At 38.3% G+C, this 23,702-nt stretch overlaps 1 protein-coding gene across 1 annotated transcript in view; it reads right to left on the reverse strand.

The window, feature by feature from the left end:
- Positions 1-23,702, reverse strand: part of kiaa1109 (KIAA1109 ortholog) — a 131,797-nt gene that overhangs the window by 104,326 nt on the left and 3,769 nt on the right. The window contains 17 exon segments of the mRNA XM_034135314.1: positions 471-577; positions 1,637-1,821; positions 2,600-2,697; positions 4,935-5,090; positions 5,945-6,062; positions 6,691-6,782; positions 8,011-8,089; positions 8,447-8,603; positions 10,077-10,227; positions 10,453-10,532; positions 14,167-14,360; positions 15,252-15,333; positions 15,990-16,164; positions 16,499-16,563; positions 16,660-16,738; positions 19,201-19,317; positions 21,431-21,566. Of these exon segments, the coding sequence (XP_033991205.1) occupies positions 471-577; positions 1,637-1,821; positions 2,600-2,697; positions 4,935-5,090; positions 5,945-6,062; positions 6,691-6,782; positions 8,011-8,089; positions 8,447-8,603; positions 10,077-10,227; positions 10,453-10,532; positions 14,167-14,360; positions 15,252-15,333; positions 15,990-16,164; positions 16,499-16,563; positions 16,660-16,738; positions 19,201-19,317; positions 21,431-21,536 (2,041 nt within the window). The 5' untranslated portion in view covers positions 21,537-21,566.

Raw genomic sequence — 23,702 nt, forward strand, 5'->3', positions numbered from 1 at the left:
CTTAAGATATACAAGTAAAATGATGGAGGAAGGATTCAAATGAAAGAAAAATGTTGCATTTCGTCCACAGTCCACATTCATTTCGTCATTGTTGGCTTTATTCAGCCTCAACCAAACAGATTCAGAATACTTTATTTATCCCCGGGAGGACTTTGGTGTTGTGTGAGGTGATCCATTTTACAATATAATAAAATAAAAGATGAATAGAAGGAAAGAAATATAAGAAATAAGAAAAATATTTATATAAACATAAAAAGGTGAATGTAAGAATGTGCACACAAAAAAGACACAATAAGATCAAATAGAATAAAAATATTGATATTAACATATATAAAAAAAGATAAAGTAAAAATGTTCACATTGTACTACAATATATAGTATTACAATATATAATGTAGTTTATTATTATTGAGTAATTATTCTATTATTTAGAACATACAACAAATATTGATCTTAGGTGGAGAGCTTACAGGACTGTTTGAGTTGCTCGTCAGCCTTCTGGGGATAAATGGGGTGCCATGTGTAGTCGATGATGAGCAGGAAGTTGGGTACACTCCAACAATCCACCCAGCCGGCTCTGGTGTGAGGAAGAGAAAACACTCTTCAGTACACAGACATAACGCTGAGTTTATCATCCTTTCACAGTGGATTTTACAGCCCATCGTTCGCTTTATGAACCGTTCTCTTCAAGGACGTACAGTAGAGGCGAGAGACAGTAAATGTGTTTCGCCTGAGTGCAGCGGTCCAGACAGAGTCGATCCTCCCCTCCCCGGGGGGTAAGTGGGCCTCTCACAGCGTTACATCAGTAGAGTCTTGCTCTGAGCTATACATAATAAATGATCTGAATCGATGTCGAGTCATCCTGTACAGACTGCACGATGCATAGCGCTACCCCACCAGCAAAGGTCAATCAGCATCTCTTCGAACAATTTCACTTCCTAGCTACCTGTGATCCTACCTAACTTCCTCTACTACAAAATGTTATATTTATCTGAAGAAGAACAATAATAGAAGAGTTTAGCCGTATTGCCAAGCTCTACTACTGAACCCATTACAAGCTTTTTTTAGGCTTCTGTTTTTGTCGCATTTAGTGATGCGTCATCTGCATAGAGGGCTTTTCAAACTACACAAATATCCAGATGTATACGTTTTCTGATTGTTCTAACAGTCTGGATCAATGCTCCCTTACTTATGGATGGGTATTGAGAACCAGTACCGGAAAAATCCTTAAGCTGTTGTGTTGCATTATGGTTGGTGAGAAACACACTGCTCGTGTGATGAATCATTTTGAAAAACTGTTTTAAAATTCTTTAACATCTTTGGATGTAATGTCTTGAATTTCCTTCACATAATAAAGGCTTTGAATGGAAAAAGGCTGTAGTGAAAAGGGCAGGGGTTACACCTCTTATAAAATAATAATATTATACAGGCTATTAATCTCAGGCAGCAACTGCTGAACCACATAAAAAGTGAAGGTTAGTGGTACATTCACTTTATCTCACCACCTACTACCTCTGCAACATTTCCGTTATACCCGATGTGAGTCAGTGTTACGATGATGACTCATCCTGCTCTTTGAGAACGCACTTGCTGTTAGCCCACAATTTGACAGAGATAATTCCCAGGTTGAACTCACTCTGCGTGGGTGATGTTCCTCCAGCGGGACTTGCTGGGTTTGGGAGGGGGGGCGCTGTGGTGTTCCCCCGGCATGAACATGTCTGGGGGAAGCTTAACGTTCTGGTAGTCTTTGGCCAGGGTGAGGAGCGGGCAGCGGCTCGGATGGCACTCTGGCAGGGACAGCCGCATGTCTGTATCCTCGGCCTGAGGAGGGCAACGCACATCATATCATCAAATCAAATTTAAATCGGTCTTTTGATCCTGAAATCCAACCAAAGTCTAAAACACAGGGTCCTCTGAGAAGCTGTTCCACAACCGTGGTATTGCTTTAAGTATGATAAAAAGGCCAGCAGCAGAAGACCTGAGAGTTTTAAAGGGTTCGTAGGTTCAAAGATGATAAATACCAAGGCATATGACCATTAAAAGCTTTAAAAAACAATTCAATTACTCTCAAATAAATTGTATACACACCCACATAGTTAACGATTTCACAACTATGAGTCCGTAGAAATACTGTACATCTTGATGTCAAAAATCAGCTGTGGTGGAATATAACGTACATTTGCTCAAGTACTGTCCTTGAGTACAATATTGAGCTACTTGTAATCAAGATTAAATTCTGAATTCTGAGTAAAAAGTAATAACTGTGGCCCTAACCCTCTTCCTTAATTATTAAAAGGTTAATATATATTATATATAATACAAATTAATTCAAATAAATCCCACATTTACCAGCCACAACATAAAAAAATGTTCCAATAAATATAATAAAATAATATGTTTATTTTGATGCTTTTGTACTTTTATTTGAGTTACATTTTACACTGTAGTATTTATATTTTTAACTTAAGTGCTTCTTCGACCTCTGCTTATCAGTATGAAAACACAGTATATGCAGTCATCATCCGTAGTATCATTTTTCCGGATAGAAAAAAAACGAAACATTTTGGAACCAATCATGTTCACTGGGAGTGTGCCTCACCTGTAAGCTGAAGCGGGTGTTGCAAGTGGTTGGAACAAACTCGTTGAAAGCCAAAGTGAAGTCTATATTGAGCGTCTCGCCACACGCTGCTAGGTACACTATGGAGATCAATAATGATGTTGATTAGTCTGCAATGCACCGGGATGAAGCTGAGTACATACAGTTTGTAATATATCATGACTTAATAAAGTGCAAGTATCCTGTAAGCGTCCGGTGTTAGAGAGGCATTAACTCATCGATTACTTTCATGGCAGGATGTGAATTTATTTTATTTTTTTGCCTTAGGGCTAATGCTAATGCTTAAAAAAACATAACAAAAACTAAAATACATATACACATACATTTGTGATGAAAAAAACCCACTTAAAGGTCCCATGTCACGGCCATTTCTACTGATCATAATTCCATTGTTGAGGTATACTAGAATAGATTTACATTGTTCAATGTTCCAAACTCACATTGGTTTCTCATACAGCATCTCTGTATAGTATGTGTATTCACTCTCTGTCCTACACGCCTTGTTGGAGCTCCTGCCCCCCCCTCCCTATGAGCCCACTGTGCTCTGATTGGTCAGCTCGCCCACTCTGTTCTGATGAGTCAACCACCGTTACATCAGTGATTATGTGTTACAATGGCATTGAAAATGACACCAGTAAGGACAAACAGATGAGAATGCTGCGTGGGGTCTGGGTGCCGTGTTGGCGGGACGTTGCGGGGTTCGCTGCTGCAAGGAGCGGACAGTGTGAGCTGGGTTCATTTCCTGCTTGCTGCGTGGGGTCTGCGAGACAGCGAGACATCGCGAATGGACGCGGGAAGGAGGGGATGCTGAGGGTGCTGCAGCACCCCCATCTGCAAGGCTCCACTAGCACCCACACCCCCCCCAGCGCGTCACAGTTTTGCCGCAGAGAGTGTGTGTGTGTGTGTGTGTGTGGGAGGAGCTCCACGGATTGGTCCATTTGGGTATGGTCACGTCACTGTACCCAGGAAGAAAAAGAGAAATCTCCAACGAGGCGTTCTGGGGCAGCATAGACAGGTCTTTTCTGTGTTAGAGTTTTACTCGCTACAGGGTGTACTTTGAGGGTTTGTGACTCTGCAGACCGTTTACATGCAGAAAAACCTTCATAACACACAAGGGGACGGGTAATAACCGGAAAAGCATGACATGGGACCTTTAAAACCAGCAGGACTCAACAAATGACTAAATAAAACCAGAACGATTAAATAATATATTTAAAAAATAATAAAATAACAATAAATAACAATACAAAAAGAATGAAATTACAATTCAATTATAATGTTTTGCCTTAGTGTGAAGGCTCATGCTAAACATGTCTATTAGGGTAGGTCTAGAAAAACAATGTGTGTCACTCAATAACGTTTGGATTTAAACCTGTCAATTATATGAGATAATATGTCAAAGGGGAGAGACATTGAGTACTTTAGGACCGCACAATGATTGAAAGCACAATGTATTATTGCAGCACCGGCATACAAATGGTAATCTTCAGACTTTATAAGACATCCTTGTTTGGTACAGATCCTATCAAAAAATTAAATGACAATTACAATTATCAGTCAAATTAATTGCAATTAATCCAATAGCCCTAGTGTATTTTACTTCAAAAATTGTTAAATTATTGTGTTAATGGAGCACAAATGTGCTCATTTTGGAGTTCATAAATGTATTTTGTGCCTCTACTCTGACACGAGTCTCTTTTTCCTCTGCTTTTCTTCATTGGCACAGAATGATCTTCACCACATATGTCTCTATAATGAGCCAATGTTTTCTGGTGCGAGTCAACATGTTTGCACATTGTCACAGAAATATGTTGCAGATGATAAGAGCTTTGCACGCATTAGGCCCCTCACTGTATAAACAAGAGATTTATCTTCCTCCAACAGGGAATGCATTTCTGTCTTACTCATTGTACTTTTATAATGTGTACTGCATGATGTATTTGATTAAAGATGAAATATGTCATGCTTTCTTTTCACCGGCTGCTCATTACATTGATAATACACACAGGTTTCGAGTAAAAATATTGATCTACAGGGAGGATGTGGCTGAGTGGGGTAGTGCGCTGATCTGGTTCAATCCCCACTGCAGTCAGCATGTCGTTGTGTCCTTGGCAAGACACTTCACCCCAAATTGCTCTTGTCAGGATTGCCCACATTATTGAGTGTATGTATGTCTCTTTGGGTAAAAGCGCCTAACAAGTGACATACTCTGCCAATTCTCTTTTTGGGTTAGGGTTGCATTCAGCTAGTTAAGATAGAAATGAATGAATGCTGATTTTCTGTTTTTTTTTTGCATCTAGAAGAGCATCTTCCTCACCATTCTCCTGCTGCTTGGTGGAACAGTCCACCCAGTTGTGCTGGTTTGCCGCCCAGATCATCTCAAACTGGTGGAAAAGCACCTTGAACTTCCAGGAGTACGGCACAAAGGAGTAGATGTCTGGGGCGCTGTCGCTCGCCCAGTCCTGGATCAAATCTGAAAAGAAAGAAAGAAGACTGAAGATGCGAAACAAGGAGAGATGCACTGATTTAATTGGCGACCAACAATTGGCATTTATTGTCAGATATAGCCAAAATTAATTAGACTGTATCTGACTATTGCCACACGCCAGGTTATCTACTTTGGGATTTTCTCGATACCGATTAGCGAATTTATTAGACCAACATTTGAGAAATATATATTAAATTAGAATTACAAAACATTGTAATTCATTCCCATGCATGCCACAGGAATGTTATAACAAATATTCACCTGATTAATTATTTGTTTCGTCATTGTGTTAGTTGTACAGTAAGTAGTTTAATCTTATTCTTTACAAATACTGTGTAGAGAATTACAATCATTCTGATTCTTCTTTCATGGTTATTTTCATAACTTGTAATTGTGTGTACATATAGGACACAATTAAAAGTTGTGAAAATAACCATCTAAAAAATAACAGTTCCCTCTATAATTTGATACATTTGACCATCAAAATGCTCAGTGCTTAAAGCTGCATAAGCTGTAGCGTCATTAGGCGCGTTCACAGGCTGGGAGTCCCAGCAGCTTCTATTGAAGCCAGTCCCCAACTCCGGGGACTTCCGGCCGGGGACTTCGGGTGGCAGTATACGCCGTGAAGTTGTTTGCGGCCTGCCAGTAAACCCAAAGCAGAAGAAGAAGAAGTGACGTCAGCGGCTTCATTTGCCTAATCCTCCCCCAGGGACTTATTCCGGTGTGAACGCGATCGCCTCTTAGTTAATGAGAACTAAAGAGTTCTCATTAACCTTTGTGGGAAAAGTACTGCGGTGTGAAAGCGCCTATTGGCTGAGGCAGTTTGCTGCAGGACTCACCTGTGAAGAAGTTTTTCTGGGCGTAGATGAAGTGGTAGGTGGCCTTGTACACCTCGATCTCACACTGCCACGACTGAGGCATGTTCCACACCCGAGGGTAGCTGGCTATGACATGAAACTGCAGTAAAAGAGAGAAATGAAGGACACGATTTCACGTGAAGCTGAGCACTTTGTATATGCTTAATCAGAACCAGGTTTATTGCATAGTAGGTCCTGCATCCTTTATTATATACTTTCACATTATCATATTTTTCCTATGGCAGTTATTATCTTTTCTAATCCATTAACATCTATCTTAGGGTGTTTTGGGGGGAATTGTTCCTTTTACGATGGAAGGGTCTTAGGATAGAGGGTGTTGTATGCTGTACAAACTGTAAAGCCCCCTGAGACAAATGCGTAGTTTGTGATATTGGGCTCTATATATATATATATACACAATTGTATTGATTGATATACATACAAGGAATTTGCTTTGATATATTATCGTGCATACATAGAGTTAACATTCTAAGAGAAATGATACCGTAAAAATAAGGAAATAAGAAACATCAAGCACACACAAAATGATTACAAAAATAAAAATGGATTTGCATTAACGGGCAGCTATTGTAATGATCTACCAATCAAAGGGTCATTGGTTTGATCCCACCCTGTGCAGTTAACATGTTGAAGTGATCTTGGGCAGAATGTGGGTCAGGGTTCAACTAAAGTCGATTGAGAAGTAAATCTACTAAAACTGTACTTACAGCCAGCATCTCGGCCTCCAGCAGAGTCCTGTACTGCATGCTGCTGGTGGTGTCCACGTGCAGCAGCTGCCCTTTGATGGTAGGAGAGTAGCCTGGGGGCGAGGAGAGGCACACAAAAGCACAGCCATCAATTCTCAAAACCCAAAGCTAGGGCTCTGCTTTTACAAATAATGCAATATACCGGCACAAAAATTACATTTCTGCAGACAGACAAAATCACTGACTGATGACCGATACCCTATTTTGAGCTCAGTGTGATACATTATTTACATTCCTCACAACTATAGGCATTTAAAAAGTTGAATGGCTCCCGAGGTCAGCTGTTTTACTCTGGATTGACTGTGGAGTTATATTTCAAATGGTTTGACTTGATGTTGAGTCTGTATTACTGTATAAGAGGGGGAACACTTCACAATTACATTTAGCTCCTTAAGCCACAAGGTGAAGAAAGTGTTACACTACACAAACTCTGGAGTCTTGGGTAGAAAAGTTGAGTGACTTTAGAAAGTGTGTGTGTGGTTTAAAGTGATTGAAGAGCAATGGAGACTCGGAAAAAGACAATTCTTCGTAGTTTCTACAATTTGACCGTGTTCACATTTCAATAATTGCCTCCTAATGAAAATGTAGCACAATGTGTAGAGCTTTTTTCACAGCCAGGTAGTTTACACTGTGATTGGAGTTAAAATGATTACATGTACATTTTAATTAGTGGGACTATAGCTCATGGGTAAATAGGCAAATACCAATCAGAGGGAACTTAACTCCAAATGATTCCCATTGGTATGTCTGAAGTGTTTGTTAATCAATTTGGATACAATGGCTTTGTTGTGATTGGTCAACCACTTAGAGATGTCCTGCCCCTTGGCCTATCATGGTTAATATGTTGGACTCCTTTGTTTCAGTAACATAGCAACATCACTCTTTAACATTCGCACTTCTATTGGCTAGTGCTCCAACATATTGTACGTGGTAGGTTAAGGGGCGGGACCTCTCTAAGGTGGTTGATTTATCACAGAGCTGGCCAGCTAACCAATCAGAGCAGACTGGGCTCTGGTTTCAGACAGAGGGTGAAAAGAGGTGCTGCAGCACAGGCAGTAAGAGGAAAATAAAGAGCTTTTTGAACATTAAAGCATGGAGACATGAAGTAGAGACACTACATACAAATATGAACCTAAACATTTGTATTAAATGCATTCTCTAATGTTTTTAGTGAAGCAATTTGAATTTCCTTGTTGTTGAAATGTGCAATTTAAATAAGATTGTGGGAACTGATACACGTGGTGACATTTTAGTGTACTCGTTTTTTTTTGTTACGCTTACCATTGTCTCCGACAGTCATGGGGATGTTGACTTCCAGGTAAGAGCCTGCGCCTACATTCACATGGATGGCGTTGGTTTCCTAGCAACAGGGATGAAGACAGAGCAAGGGGAGAGAAAGAGAACAAAGAACAGTCACACAGGCTGTCAATTCTTTACTGACACACTGCCTTAAGAATAAAAACCAAAGTCTCCTAATCTGAACTCAAACATGTGGTGATAACATGAGCATCAAGCCATTTCATGTTTATATTCAACAGGCATTTGTGCTGATGTTTAGTATGCATTTCACATACTCAGCCTGGTGAAAATCCAAGCACTGCCCGGGAATGAACATTTGAGAAAGCATAAAACATGAACCGATATCGACGGCTGGAACATGACGAGGCATGGAGGGAATGGAGAGAGATAAAGAAAGATGCACAGAGAGAGGAGTCACCCTGTTTTTGGTGAAGAGCAGATCGATGGTGGCGTCAGCGATGATGTTCATGCGCAGCTCGAAGGCCTGGATCTGCCTGGGTTTGCCCGGCTCGGCATCCTCGGTCACTTTCATGGCCTGGTAGTCAGCTGGCAGGAAGAACTTCCACAGACAGTCCCTGAGGAGAGGGGGAGTTCATTTAAATGCAACACCATCTCTGTACACCCTAAAAGTTGGAGTCTCAAATCTGCCATGCTGGAGAGAATCATCAGATTCCGACCACACACACATTTTGGATATACCATAACATTACAACATTTTGGAATTTGAAACACAAATTTTTGCCAATATTGCTAGGATATAATTTCCCTATCAATTACATGGTGCTGTTTCTGAGAAAATGACTGAAGAAAATCTCAATATGAGGGATGGGTATCTTGTAAAAGGCATAATGGCATAATGTGCCTTGGTACTGAAAAAAAAACGACAGGCTGAGCATGATGCTTACGCTTATTACATGGCTACTTACAAAATTGATTAACGATTTGACTCACAATTCTCTGATGAATATATGATTGTATCTATTTAAGAATGTGTTTTTTGCTTCCTCTAAGAGAAAACAGTCAGCCCAGCGCTTAACGAGTGGAAGTATTACAAGAGCAACGTTAATTAAAATACTGGCAGCCCTGATCGAGGTTTACTATAACTTGTTCCCTATAGTGTTTACTTCCTGTCTGTCTTCTTCTGCTGTTCCCTATAGTGTTTACTTCCTGTCTGACTTCTTCTGCTGTTCCCTATAGTGTTTACTTCCTGTCTGACTTCTTCTGCTGTTCCCTATAGTGTTTACTTCCTGTCTGTCTTCTTCTGCTGCTGTTCCCTATAGTGTTTACTTCCTGTCTGTCTTCTTCTGCTGTTCCCTATAGTGTTTACTTCCTGTCTGACTTCTTCTGCTGTTCCCTATAGTGTTTACTTCCTGTCTGACTTCTTCTGCTGTTCCCTATAGTGTTTACTTCCTGTCTGACTTCTTCTGCTGTTCCCTATAGTGTTTACTTCCTGTCTGACTTCTTCTGCTGTTCCCTATAGTGTTTACTTCCTGTATGTCTTCTTCTGCTGTTCCCTATAGTGTTTACTTCCTGTCTGACTTCTTCTGCTGTTCCCTATAGTGTTTACTTCCTGTCTGACTTCTTCTGCTGATCCCTATAGTGTTTACTTCCTGTCTGTCTTCTTCTGCTGTTCCCTATAGTGTTTACTTCCTGTATGTCTTCTTCTGCTGTTCCCTATAGTGTTTACTTCCTGTCTGTCTTCTGCTGTTCCCTATAGTGTTTACTTCCTGTCCGTCTTCTTCTGCTGTTCCCTTAACTGTTAACTTACTAATGATTTAACTGAGTCTCTTAACCTCTTTCCTTCTCGTGCTTTCTTGTTCAGGTTTCTCTATATTCCCTTCTATTACTTTTCCACAAAAGGTATTCTATGGTGTTTTTTCTAATGGAGGACAACGAATGTGTTTTTTTTACGACAACTGACATTGTTGTCAATGTCAGTTATTTCTGTGGATTGATATAGTAGGACAGCACATAGTCCCTTGATCAAATGGCCTTAGCACTGGTCTGCTTTCAATAAAGAACAGAGTATGTGCATGATCATTACTCACCTCTGACGATCAGCCCAGGGGCCGTAGTTAAAGTCCGTTCCTTTTCCACAGACGATGTCCAGACCCCAACATGGAGGAAGGTCCTGAAGCTTATCGCCCTCACTGCACGTTTCTGCCTCCTCCACCCCCTCCTGCTCCACTGGCACCAGACCTGCACACACACATGTAAGCATTACATTATCGTGAGAACAATTACTAAACAAAAAATGCAAAACTCTACAAAATTATCTTGTAAGGACTTAAATAAATTCAACTTCTGTTAGCACTGAAGTGTAGAGTGTTGTTCCATAGCCAAAAAGAGAACTATCAACATCTGTCACTGATCGGAAACGGTAACTTATTTGACTTTATTTTGTGAGTGTGTGCCTGAGCTTACCGGGTTCATCCTGGTAGTAGTAGATGTCGACATCGTTGGACTGCATGACAACAAAGCCTTCACCCATCAGTCTGGGAGGTCTAGAGGAGAAACCCACAAGATCTGAGTTAAAGTACAGACTATATGCCGAGATTAGGCATTCATCCTAAAAAGATCACAAGCAGGGTCACAGCAGGTAAGGACCCAACGAATCAATGAAATATTCATTCCACATTCAATCAGAAAAGTAATACTTTATTTATCCTGGGGGACATTTTAGAATGGAATAAAAAATACTCAAATTAATAAATATACATGTTTATAAAACGGACAAGTCAAATCAAGCAATCTGATTGGTTCTTATCCGTGGTATACTGAGCGTATACCACGGGTAGAATTGTAAGTTACTTTTCACAACAAGTCAGTATCCCTCCGCGTCTGAGATAAACAGTATACAGTTGGGCTGAAAAGCAAACTCCTTGCAGTTTGCTTTTCAAACTGGAACAAGAAAGCAGCGGAGAAGTAACGGGGCAGAAACCCTCCTTTTTACGCAACGGTCCAGACATAGACATCAAACGGCAAAAACATATTCAGTGTGCATTTCCTTTGGCATTAGGGCAGGGATATTTAGATACTTTCCAAGGTTTGACATAATGAATTGTGCTACTTTTAAAGCAAGCAACGATGTTTTCAAATCTGTAATCAAAAAGGTCCGCAAAAACATTTAAGATAAACTTCGACCTCCGCTTCGCGTCGGGCCGAACCACGCCCCTTAACTGTGATATAATGGCCATATACCACGGCCTGTCGTGAGCTATTGCTTAAATATAAATATAAGAAATTAAAGGTAGGGTAGGTAAGTTTGAGAAACCGGCTCGAGATCGCTAGAATTTGAAAATACACAACCGGAGAAAATCTGCCACTTCCTTACAGAGCCCCTCCTCCAACACACACGAACGCGCACATGACCAATGAGGGCACGAGATAAGTTTGTGCACAGATGGAAGGCTGACAGGCAGGTAGGCCATCCAGTTATTTTAGCCGGGCCGGCTAAAATGATTGGTCGTGCTTTTTACAGTACTACGGCTTCCAGATGACATTTTTTTATGGATTTTTTGTCAAAGCATTTAAGATTTTCATTGCTATCGGGATGTTAAGAGCATTCCATGGAATATAACAAAAAGTGTATCTCGAGCCGGTTTCTCAAACTTACCTACCCCACCTTTAAAGTAAGAATAACTGATAAAAATACAAATGAAATAAAGATATTTATAAAAAGAAGAAGTTCAAGTAATAAGTGTATAACAACATTAAAATAAAATGGAATAAAAATGTATATAAACAAAATAAGTTAAAGTAAGAGGTAAGTCAAAGCAAAATATATATATATTTGATTAAAATTAATTAAATAATAAAAAAGTAAAAAGTAAAATGTAAAAGATATTTGTAGAAATAGAAGAAGTGAAAGTAAGAATGTTTAATAAAAAGATAAAAAATAATAATATTTATATAAAATGAATTTAAAGAAAATACTGTAGGTTCTGGCACAAAGACACTGGTTCCATTATATAAATGCAGCGTCTGCTCTCTTGGATATTTCTGCTTCCTCTCTGTGGACATTTCAGTGAAGCTTGAAGACTCATCAAGGTCTGCTGGAGGTTGAAGTCTCTGCTGGCTCCTGCAGGCTGCAGCCAGGTTTCAATTGAGAGTGGCTCCGTAATCACAGAGGCTAAAGGCAATTTTACTCTCCATGTCCTTTCATTAAGCTCAAGTGCAGATAATGGATTCCCTGCTTCTAATGAAACACCGTTAAAGCTGCCAGGTTTGTCAAGAGACAGGGAGTGCCTATCAAAACATACTGCCAAAAATGATCAGTTGCTCAATTTAGATATAGAGTATACAGCCTGATCTTTCATATAGATTTCAAAACTGTGCCACTCAGAATTGTTCCTTTGAATCCACAAATGTAACATATTATAATTATATAAATATTTTAATTATATTATAGTGTTTATTATTGAACATTTTACTTAAACCTCTAATTTATTTGTCCTTATTTTTAGCTATTCATTTATCTTACATTCTATAATGAAGCAACTGTCCATTCAACGTTTATTCTATCTTTCATTTCTTATGTTAATATAAGTATTTTTGTTCCATTTTTGTTTTCTTTTTTTAATCCATTTTATTTATTTTAATGGAGTATCTTTCCCCCCAGGTAAATAAAGTATTCCAATTTAATGTGGATTGAATATTTTCTCAATATTTAATCGATTAATGATTTTATTATAAAACATATCATGTACAAATTATTATGTATGAATACTGTACATGTATTTTATTTTACATAATAACATTAACCTTTTATGTTTATATCCTTTTCCTTCTTTTAATTTATCTTTTATTTTATTTCATTCTTAAAGGTGGGGTAGGTAAGTTTGAGAAACCGGCTCGAGATACACTTTTTGTTATATTCCATGGAATGCTCTTAACATCCCGATAGCAATGAATATCTGAAGTGCTTTGACAATAAATCCATAAAAAAAAAATTCATCTGTGGAAGCCGTAGTACTGTAAAAAGCACGACCAAGCATTTTAGCCGTTTAGTGTTGTTGCATAGCAACCACTTCGCACTATGTTTTGTGCAGAAGGCAACAGAGGGACTATTTTATTTTGAACATCATTATTTAATAATAACAACTATTTAAATTAGAGTGTGTATTTTTCATTCATATTGCCACACTTGGTAACCGTTTTATAAAAGCAATAGCTCACTTCAGGCCGTGATATATGGCCATTATATCACAGTTAAGGGGGTTGTCGTACATCAAACATCAAAACGTTCAGCTCTTCAAATCTCTTGAAACATTTCTGGGATTCGATTCATGCTCTCACAAAAGCCGTTTTAGACATCGAAATTAGCCTAAATCCATGTTTTTTCCTGTTAAATGACATGCCAAACTTTAAACTGAACCCAAAACATTACAGAATACTAATCACAATAACATATTTTGCCAAGAAATGTATACTTTTATTCTGGAAGAATGAACGTCCCCCAACATTTAAACTTTTCATTGATCAGATAACACATTTTTTTTACCTCTGGAGAAAATGACATTGGAAAAATATAATCGTGGACATATTTTTCAAGCTCTGTGGTTGCCATTGTTTTCTTATTTGGAAAACATATCTGAGATATGACCAGTGATGGAATGGTGCATTCTGTGGCTATTTGTCCTGACGGCCGGAAATACTTGTTATGGTGTTGTCATTGTCTACATTGTCACTGTATTGTATAATTATTTGTATTGTATAATTATTTGTTTGTTTTACTTGTTTGGTTTTTATTTATTTATTTTTTGGTTCTATTTTTTCCTTTTCCTTTTTATGTTTATTTTCATGGCTCTGTTGTTTAAGTTATATTGATAAGCATTTTTTGGTTTTGCTTGTGCGGGTATGTGTTGGTGGAGGGAGGGAGGGGGGAGTGTAGTGAGTGTACTGTGATATTACAATATAAATGAAAGGGCATCGATTACTGTACACTATAATGAAATAAAAAGACTTGTAAAAAAAATAAAAAAAACGTTCAGCTCGGTCGGGAATCAATGGCTATTACTTTTCTTATTCATAATTTTCATGCATTATTGTCTGAAATTCATATAAAGCTTTTAAAAGACAGGTGATTTGAATGATTAGAACTCAACTTAAATGTTTCTTTAATACAAAGCTACTTACTCATCGTTCTGCATGCCGAGGTAGCGTGGACTGGGCACCAGCATGACACGCACGTTCTCCAGCGAGCCTTTGACGATGTGCATGAACTGGTCCAGGTGGCTGGAGGGCGGCTTGGTGGCGTACGTCAGCAAGGCGTCCTCGAAGTTCACACACAGAGTCTGGGGGAGGTAGTGGTTCCCGAACGCCAAACGCCCCTACAGACAGCAAGTTAACCTTTAAGTGTTTTATTTCCATGTATAACCACTTGCTTTAATACAACACGCTCTTAAAGGGATAGTTTGGATGTTTTAAAAAGAGTTCATTCATTATTAGTTTTTAACAAAAAGCTCTTCCTCTTCTATCTTAAATTGTTCTCTTTAAATGTACTTTACCTTCTTCTGTTTATATAGATACAAGTCATCTATGTTGTCATTTATCACATTCTTACAGTCATTTCTTATTTCTTATGTCTGTTTAATCTTATATTATTTCTTATGTTTTATGAATTAATATAGTATTTATTTTATTCTTACATTTAGAAACTTTACCCCGGGATCAATAAAGTATACAGATTTAATGTGGACTAAATATTAAAATATTATTCACCAATTCATGTTTATTTTTATTTATTATTTTACTTGAACTTTTAATGTCTATATAAATAGATTATCCCATTTTATATTTAATTAATTTTCCTTTCTTAAAATGCATTATGTTTATATGAATATTGCAAATGACAACTTTCTTATTTTTATTAATGAATCTATCGTTCATTTATTTTATTCTAAAAAGGAGTATACAGATTTAATGTGGAGAGAATATTTAATTATTTTTTCAATAATTAATTCATTTAAATGTATTTAATGTTATATTTGACGTTATTATTAGTACATTACATGTCACTTGTTAGACGCTTTTATCCAAAGCGACTTACATACTCAATACTGTGGACAATCCCCAGGAGCAATTTGGGGTGAAGTGTCTTGCCCAGGGAAACAACGACATGCTGACTGCAGTGGGGTTTGAACCTGTGACCTCCTGATCCGAACACCAACGCACAACCCACTGCACCACACGCCTCCTTATTATTAGTAGCGAGTACTTACAGTGCTGATGTTCACTTTGATGACAGGAATGAGGGAGCGCCATGATGATGTGTGGTCAGCGCTCTCTGCTTGGATGTCCACACTACACGGGGGCGAGAAGAAGACGTTCATTCTCATGACAATTTTATGTTGCAGTCAGCACAATTCATTGGGCTGTTAGTGTGAAGCGACAGCAGCTCTCCTCAGTGCACACACTTCCCATGCATTTGGTGATAACAGAAAGAAACTGCGGCTCATCAAATCTCCCTCCATAAATCATGTCGGAGGAGAAATCGCTGATTCCTGCTTTTTGCAGGTTTGTTTACAACTTAAGTATAAGGATTATTGTGCTAAAAATAGGCCAGATTTACAGTATGACGTTTTTATAATGCTAAATAAAGACAACAGAAGCAAGACACTGTGAGAAACCGGCAAACAAAAGCTAGCTCTTGTTAAACACCCCTTAATGTGACTTCTACTTAAGCTTCAAATCAGGGTTTGGTGTATAATGTTACCATCATTTCATAACTAAGACCATTTTATAAAAAAGGAGTAGAACATTAAATAGACTGAGAGGGATTGGCATTATATGTTGAACACACTTCAACTAGTTCCAAAAGATGGAAGGAATTCGCATGAAAAATGATAATTACACAATACATTAAAGTGTCCCTATTATGCTAACTTTCATGTTCATATTTGTATTTTGTGCCTCTGCTGTGGCATGTTTCCATGCTTCCAAAAGGTCTTTATTTGTACCTTTCTAGCGTCTTGTTTCTATCCTCTCGTCCCTTCTCGTCTTCTTTTTTGGGTGTTATGAGTGTGGGGTCCAGTCCGAAGGTCTCCTGCAGTCGGGCGTAGAGGTCGGTGCGATTGTAGACATGGAACTCGAAGCCGTTAACGGTCACGTAAAGCCGGGTCTCTGCCTTGGGGTCTGGAGAAAAGAAATAAGAAAGCAATCTTGTGATGACGTTTCCTTTCATGCTATGCTCTAGCTAGTTCATTTTGGGTGGGGAGTCCAGAATTATGCTTCATTCAACAATATCATCATTACACATGATGAAGGCATTTTCTTTTTATAAATCTAAGGACAGCTTATGTAGTCTTAGAGAATTTTTGTTTTGGTTTTAATAATATTTTTATGCACACATATTTTATTTCTCTAGGTTTTGGTTTTGCCAAGAAATAGAGTACATCATCCATCAACCCTAGAAACTGTAAAAGCAGAAATAATCATTTGAATGTATTTATATAAAATATTGTATTACCATGCTGTTTCTGCTTTGGGTTAAACATTTTCCACCACCGAAATATGAGGAAGCCATCCTGTATCCTGTAACACGGGGAGAGAAATATCAAATGTCAGTGAACAACCTTTAAAATGATATTGGAGCAGAGGAGCGGGGACAGTGAACGCAGCACAGGTTACCTGATGGACATGTCCTGGTTGATGTAGTACACGTCTCTGAACATGACTTTCCCCGACAGCACGGAGAAGGAGAAGGAGCCTGTGGAGGAACAAACCCATGTGTTACATCACAAAACAAAGACTGGCAGTGTAATAATTCCATTTCATTTATTGTGATAATATTGTAGTTCAATGTGTACATTTCACTTACTTTTGTGTATGGTTTGTATTAATCAGGGGTTTCTCTAAACCGGGTAACAGGGGCGCCAAAATATATTGGACATTCCTAATTTAACTTGTTGTTTTTATTCAAATATTTTCATTTCTTTTTCAATTACTTATTTTATTTCATTCTTAAATGGAGCAACTGTCACAGAACGAAATTTCCCCCGGGATAAATAAAGTATTCTGATGTGACAACAGTACAGTGAATGTTCGGATTGGATCACAGTGGTGCCAACAAAGCAGCCAATTAAAATGTTAAACAAAAGATATAATTAGTCGGTTGTGCAAGCGCTGCTAAACAAAATATATAAACAGTGGAGAAGTTGCTGGGATATTTAATCACCTTGTCTAGCTTTCTTGCTGAGAAAAAAAAGGATCTTAATGAGGATCTAATTGTTCAACAAAGTAGGTCAGAGTCTGTCACCAAGCAGGAAAAATGAGCAACACAATTTCTCATCATTAATATTAATTTGGCTCATAACATGTCTTTCTCTGTTTCAATTAGTGCAGGCCAAGAGAGAGACATCACCTGAGTGTTGAATCGCCCAGCTGACATCTTGCTGCTATTTCGGACTTTTCCTACTCTGACTGGATTTGTAACTCAGGGGCCCGATCCCAAACTGACCCCTACACCTTCCCACTCTATGATAGATAAGATGAGATGGAACTTTATTTATCCCCGTGGAAAAATGCAGGCGTTTATAGCTGCAACAGGATCAGAGTGAAAAACAGGATTCACACAAGGTCAAACATAAAAATAAAAATAATACAAAAATAAAGTGAACTCCATATATAGTCCTTCTAAGCTAATTGAGGCTCTTCTTCTAAGGTGGAGGGTGTAAATACAGCAGCAAGACCCACTCTCGTCAGAAACAGGAATTCTCGTAAGATTTCGTTTCATTTTCAAAATGGCCGACTTCTTGTTGGGTTTACAGTCCAATAGATATTTAACCCTAACCCCAATTTATTCCCTCCAATCTTCCTACATGCACGAAAATCCTACATATAGGTGCTTCGTTCTAGGTGGCGCTGTTGGGCCATTACACCGTACCAAAAAAGGACGAGCATATTTTTAGAAAATGTTCAGGTACAGAAAACATGAGCTCTGGGATTATTTTTTAAAACTCTACTCGTTATTAAATCTGATGTTTCTGAGCTCCTTGGTTTTGCAACAGTCCCTGTGAATATAAAGCTTTACAATCAAATCCCTCCCAAGCACCCTGGAAGTTAACTGGGATCTGAAGTCAATGTTGTAGTGGCTAAACGGTGGTACTACAACTTCCATGTCAGATCGTGTTGTAATTGGGCCCAAAAATACTTTTCTGATTGACTTACATTGGGGTAAAGATGTCTGTAAATCAGCAGAACTTTCTTTTGCTTTTCACATAAATCAACATGCTAGAACAAACAATTGAATATACCTCGTTCGAATCAGTAGGTCCTACAAGTCAACTGTGCTAACAGTGGAATAGAGTTATTTTCCCTCCATTTATTTGACTGAGTCAATACCGGTAGAAACACAGCAGACAGGAGGCGGGGCTTAAGGAAACGCTGGAAGATCCAGGTCTTTTGTTCTAAAGAATCAGGGGCCTCATTTATAAATGAGGCCCCAGGCCTTTTTGGCTGAGCAACTTTTAAAGGAGTGAACGGGGTCCCGCCTCTAACCCGAACACAGGAATTTACTCAACCCCCGGCAATGACAGGAAGCACCTTGGGGCATGTTCAAACCTGCTTAACACATTTTTTGTTTTAGTTCATGAGGTTAATTTCAAATGGTGTTGTGTGTTAGGAAGGTTTTGCTCTTCTTGTGTGTTGAAAAAGCCACTCCTAGTCAGAGAAGCAATCTAAATTAAAAATAGATTAGCTGGCACACAGATGACTGCTCACTTTGTAGTGACACATGTTGGCAAAAATCTGGTAACCAAGCCATGCCCCCTTCATTACATTTTAATGCTGCTTTGCTTATCGTTCTTCCACACACTCTGATGGGAATTGGTCAAATAAACATTTTTATTACAAAACGTAGGCATCTCTTTGACATGCAATTGCTTTTTTTGGAGGGTAACATTAAGGGTTGCATTTCAGAGTAGATTATTTTACTATTTTTTTGTAAAAAAGTGATGTTTCATAGGAGAATTTAATCAACTGCGAGAAATAAACCAACTTGGATTCATGGGCTTGAGGTTCTGGGTCATTTATATAAAAATAACTAAATCTGGTATCAGTTACAGTTTGCTTTTCAGACAATATGCAGATGATCACTGAGAGAACCCTGCTCATCATCAAATATTCAGCACCCCCCCTCCCTATTCATCGCAGCGCTCCTAATGAACTCACCGATATGAATGTAGCCATCCTTGTAGAGTCTGTTGATGATCAGGGTGAGGATGAGGCCAATGTTGCGGGAGTTGTAATAAGTTAAGTAGATGATCCATCCACAGGACAGAATGGTGGCTGAGAGACACAAATACAACACAGTCAGGTGTGTTAATACAGAATAACACAAATACTTAAAGCTACATTTTTACTTTTTATGTTGTCGGCTGCTTGGACTTCAATTTAATCGATGTTTGAAACCCAACTGTAAAATATTATTTTCAAATATGATCGCTAAAGCTGGTTTAGTTTTTTGTCAAACAAGGGCTCAGAATAAAAGCGAATGTTATCGCAATATGGACTTCTGCAATATTCAAATCGAATAAAGCTTCATATTTGGTAGATTATGTATTATCAAAATATTTGCAGTACTTATCGTTTTCAAATCATGTAGACTTACGTCAAACTGTTTAATTATACATGTGAATGACATTTTGGATGAGAAGTCAACAAACCGTGATTGGTCCATTGAATACAATGTGCCAGATGCTACTTGATAAAGATCCATTAGCAAGGAGAAAGGACTGCAGCATTACAAATTCCATCCAAAAATGTATTATAATATTTTATTTTTGAAGAACTGAGCATTGGAGGGATGTTATTTTGTCGGCCGACCCAGAAGTTTAGTCTCCCTTTACAAAAAGCCGATGGGATTTTTCCATTGGATTTTGTAATGTTGCAGAAAATAAGATCTATGACAACACTTATGTGATTCTTACACATTTTGTTCAGCAGGATAATCTACAGATATTAACACCACTTTTATGATTTTTGAAGCATTAACGCATTCAGCAGAGGTTAAAAGTTAATATTAAGTTATACGTTTTAATCACACATAGAAGCTTCAAACCTTCACCAGCTGGTTATTTATTGACACATCTTATGTCGTAGAACAAAACATGAACATCTCTTAAACTTGTGTTTAACACACATCGTATTTCAGCCCTTTAAAAAAAAAAAACTTTCCCAAAAAACGAGGAAAGAAGTGGTAAAATGCTTATTCTTTGGAGTTTGAGGACTCTTTCCCGCACCACTCTGTATAGCAATGCACAAATACATGTGTGGGTTATACTGCTGCACCTAAGCTTTTTCATATTGGATTTCATGCATGAAGATGTTGCACAGAGAAAAAAGGAGCTGCTTAATATCTGAATTCTACCGAGAGCTGAGCATGAATGGCACACTATCATTTGTCACACTCACACTTTCATTGAATTAAATCTCAATTCAACAATAACAGAGTCGGATGGATTCATTCATTCAAAGCCAATATTAATTAAAATCTTTCATAAAAATTAGATTTTCAAAACACATTAGGAAATATCCGAGGCTTTTATAATACTTTATTCTGTGCGGCTTAAAGCGAATCATTTCTTATGCCACCGCATTACGGAATGGTCCAACTCATTTGCCAAATGAGCCGATTATATAATGAATATTGAATGATATCTTTATCAATAAGTACTAAACTCTAAAAAGGTAATTATGTCTTTGTAGAAAACACTCATATATCATGGACTTAGTTCACCATCAGCAGCCAAACCCTCTTCATTTGCAATTCAACATTAACATGTTATTATTACTAATAAACCACTGCTGTATAAACTGCTATAATACAATTATTATGTTATATCAATTATATCTATTGCAGAACAATGTCCACATTTTATTCAGCTTTATTTGATCTTTTATTGGACATTCTACTACTTCTTATTTCTATAAAATATTTTATTTATTTTTGCTGGTCATGTTCAGTAAGTTTTTTTCCTTTTTCTTTTTTACTGCAAATTCTAACTTTAACTTCCCATGTTTATTTTATTTAACTTTTATTTATTTCACTCTGAAATGGAGCAGAGGTGACAAAACACAGTTGAATTGAGTATTTTGATTCTAGTATAAAGGAGGGGGACTGAAATATTATTATTATTATTATTATATTTGTACCAAAGAGGATACCAGGTTACCAAAACGTATCAGACATTTATGGTGTCAAAAATAAGGTATTTTCATTGTAGTTACCGTGTTCCACAGCAGTTTAGACAAAAGAAAGTGATTGCACATCTTGTAGGAAATGGCTAAGCCACTAAAAGGCAACTTGATCCGGTTCTGACAGGTCTGCACTTTAAATGTGACACTGAACTTCTGAAACACCCATTGATGTTAACATATTCCCACGCTGTAGAGCACTCACCGACGAGGAGCCAGATGAAGTTGGAGTTGTGCTTGGTGAGAAAGTCATCCAGGTCCACGAGGCTGGGGAAAGTGCTTTCATTGTTTTTGGCCACATGCCCATCCATGGCTACAGGCTGTCCGTGTGATACCTAAAACTAAACACAGAAACATATGGATGACTCCCATGGCACAGCAACAGGGAAAGAGGGCATTAGCACCGTAGCAATGAAAGCCAAAAAGACACAGGTTGATCATAAATTGGAGCCTATTATCTTTACTAAAACTGTGGAAGATAGGCTTGTAAAGCAAACAGATAAAATGTATAATGCACAAATGTGTTAACATATAACAACATTTAAAATTATTGAATTATAAAATGGGCTTATACAGATCATTCAAAAATCTATTATTTTTGAAAATGATAGATTTTCTAAATGAACATGATTTACAAAAACAAAGGCTATTCTAATTATATCATATTATATCATAGGATATTCAATCATAAATTAAATTAAAACGTATAAAACATTCAAATAAACACAAATAATTTATATTTGAACCAAATGGACCAATCCGTGGAGCCGTTACGTTACGTCCGCGGAGCCGTTAGGTTAAGGTTAATCGGATTGGTCAATTTGGACCAATCCGTGGACTTCCTCACACACACACACACACTCAATCTTTTCTCAGCTGCAGCTCCGCTGATTTCTCCTCCCTGAGATGGCACGCGGCGAGGCTGTGAGTCTGTATGTGAGCACACACACAAACTCCCAGCCAGGCTGCGGGTGTGTGTGTGAGTTCGGGCTGGGTTTCGCTGTGTCTCGCAGACGGCCACTGGGCTCATAGGGAGGGGGGGGAAGGAGCTCCAACAAGCCGTGTAGGACAAAGAGTGAATACACATACTATACAGAGATGCTGTATGAGAAACCAATGTGAGTTTGGAAAATTGCACAATATAAATCTATTCTAGTAGACCTCAACAATGGAATTATGATCAGTAGAAATGGCCATGACATGGGACCTTTAAGTAATTCAAGTTAAATAGGAAAATAAAATGGGTTGCCAAAATATAATGACAACAGACTTAGTTCAACTATTTTTGTATTCAAATATATATAGAGCACAACGATCATGTTTACATGATGAGGCTGAGGTTTATGCAAACACTGTTCAATATGTAACTACGTTCATAAAGATTGGGTGGATCTGTTTTCCAAATGGTAATTGTCTAAGGGAGAAATAGTCAAAGATGATTTAGATCAGCGGTTTTCAAAGTGTGAGGCGGGCCTCCCCGGGGGGGAGCCAGAGAGCTTCAGGGGAGGCGCAGCGTGAGAAAAAAATAACGAGAAACATTGAAATCTAGCTAGTTAACTTCAGCTAACTTTATGCGAGTGGCAACATGGATAGATTTTTAGTGAAGTTACCTAAAGTGAAAGAGGAGACAGCGTCTGGCAGAAAACGTCAGCTTTGTTTTGAAAGAAAAGTTGTGGCTCATCGGACATTTATGAGAGCAAAATCCCTAATGTCCGAGTGCAAGTGAATGCAGCACAAGACGCGAGCCTTGTAACCCCTCCCCCGGCCCTGGCGCGAGCGAGGAAATGTGATTGGCGGCGATTTCATTTGAACGGGACGGCGCATTCGGACTCAAGTAGACGGAAGGAATGAGGTATTTGCGGTCTACAATGACAGAAAAGAGACTGTCAAGTTTGGCTGTACTCAGCATTGAATCAAAACGCACTAAAGCTTTAGATCTTAATAAGTTTGTGAGGCGTTTTGCTGAACAAAATGGTAATCGCCGCATTCAGCTGTTATAGGCATGCCAACTTGATGCTCTGCTCACGGATGACTCGATGAGCATAACAAACTGTTAAGATGATGACCTTACGTGTGTAAATATATTTTTTTCTTTGTGGGGGTCTGCCCCCAAAAAACAGTTTTAAGTCCTGAGAAAGTCAAATAAGACGGTGTGTAAAAACTACACTGCCCAGCCAAAAAAAAGTAACCACTTTGATTCAACTAGGCCAGTAGGTAAGGACTTTCCACTGGATAATAATACCCCTGCATTATAGCAACAACAACAATAATAATAGTAATAATAGCAATAATAATTGGGAGAGGGGGCGCGGCTGTTCTTATGTTCTCTGAGGGGAGGCTCACCTTCCCACACTTTGAAAACCCCTGATTTAGATGATGAGTTATAGGCTAAACATACGCTCATTTCTTCAAAACCTTTAGCAAACACTGTCAAACGGTTTCAAAGGGGCCCTCTACTGTATTGTGTTCTATAGGTT

This window comes from Trematomus bernacchii, unplaced genomic scaffold (assembly GCF_902827165.1).
Source record: "Trematomus bernacchii unplaced genomic scaffold, fTreBer1.1, whole genome shotgun sequence".
Taxonomy (NCBI): Eukaryota; Metazoa; Chordata; class Actinopteri; order Perciformes; family Nototheniidae; genus Trematomus; species Trematomus bernacchii.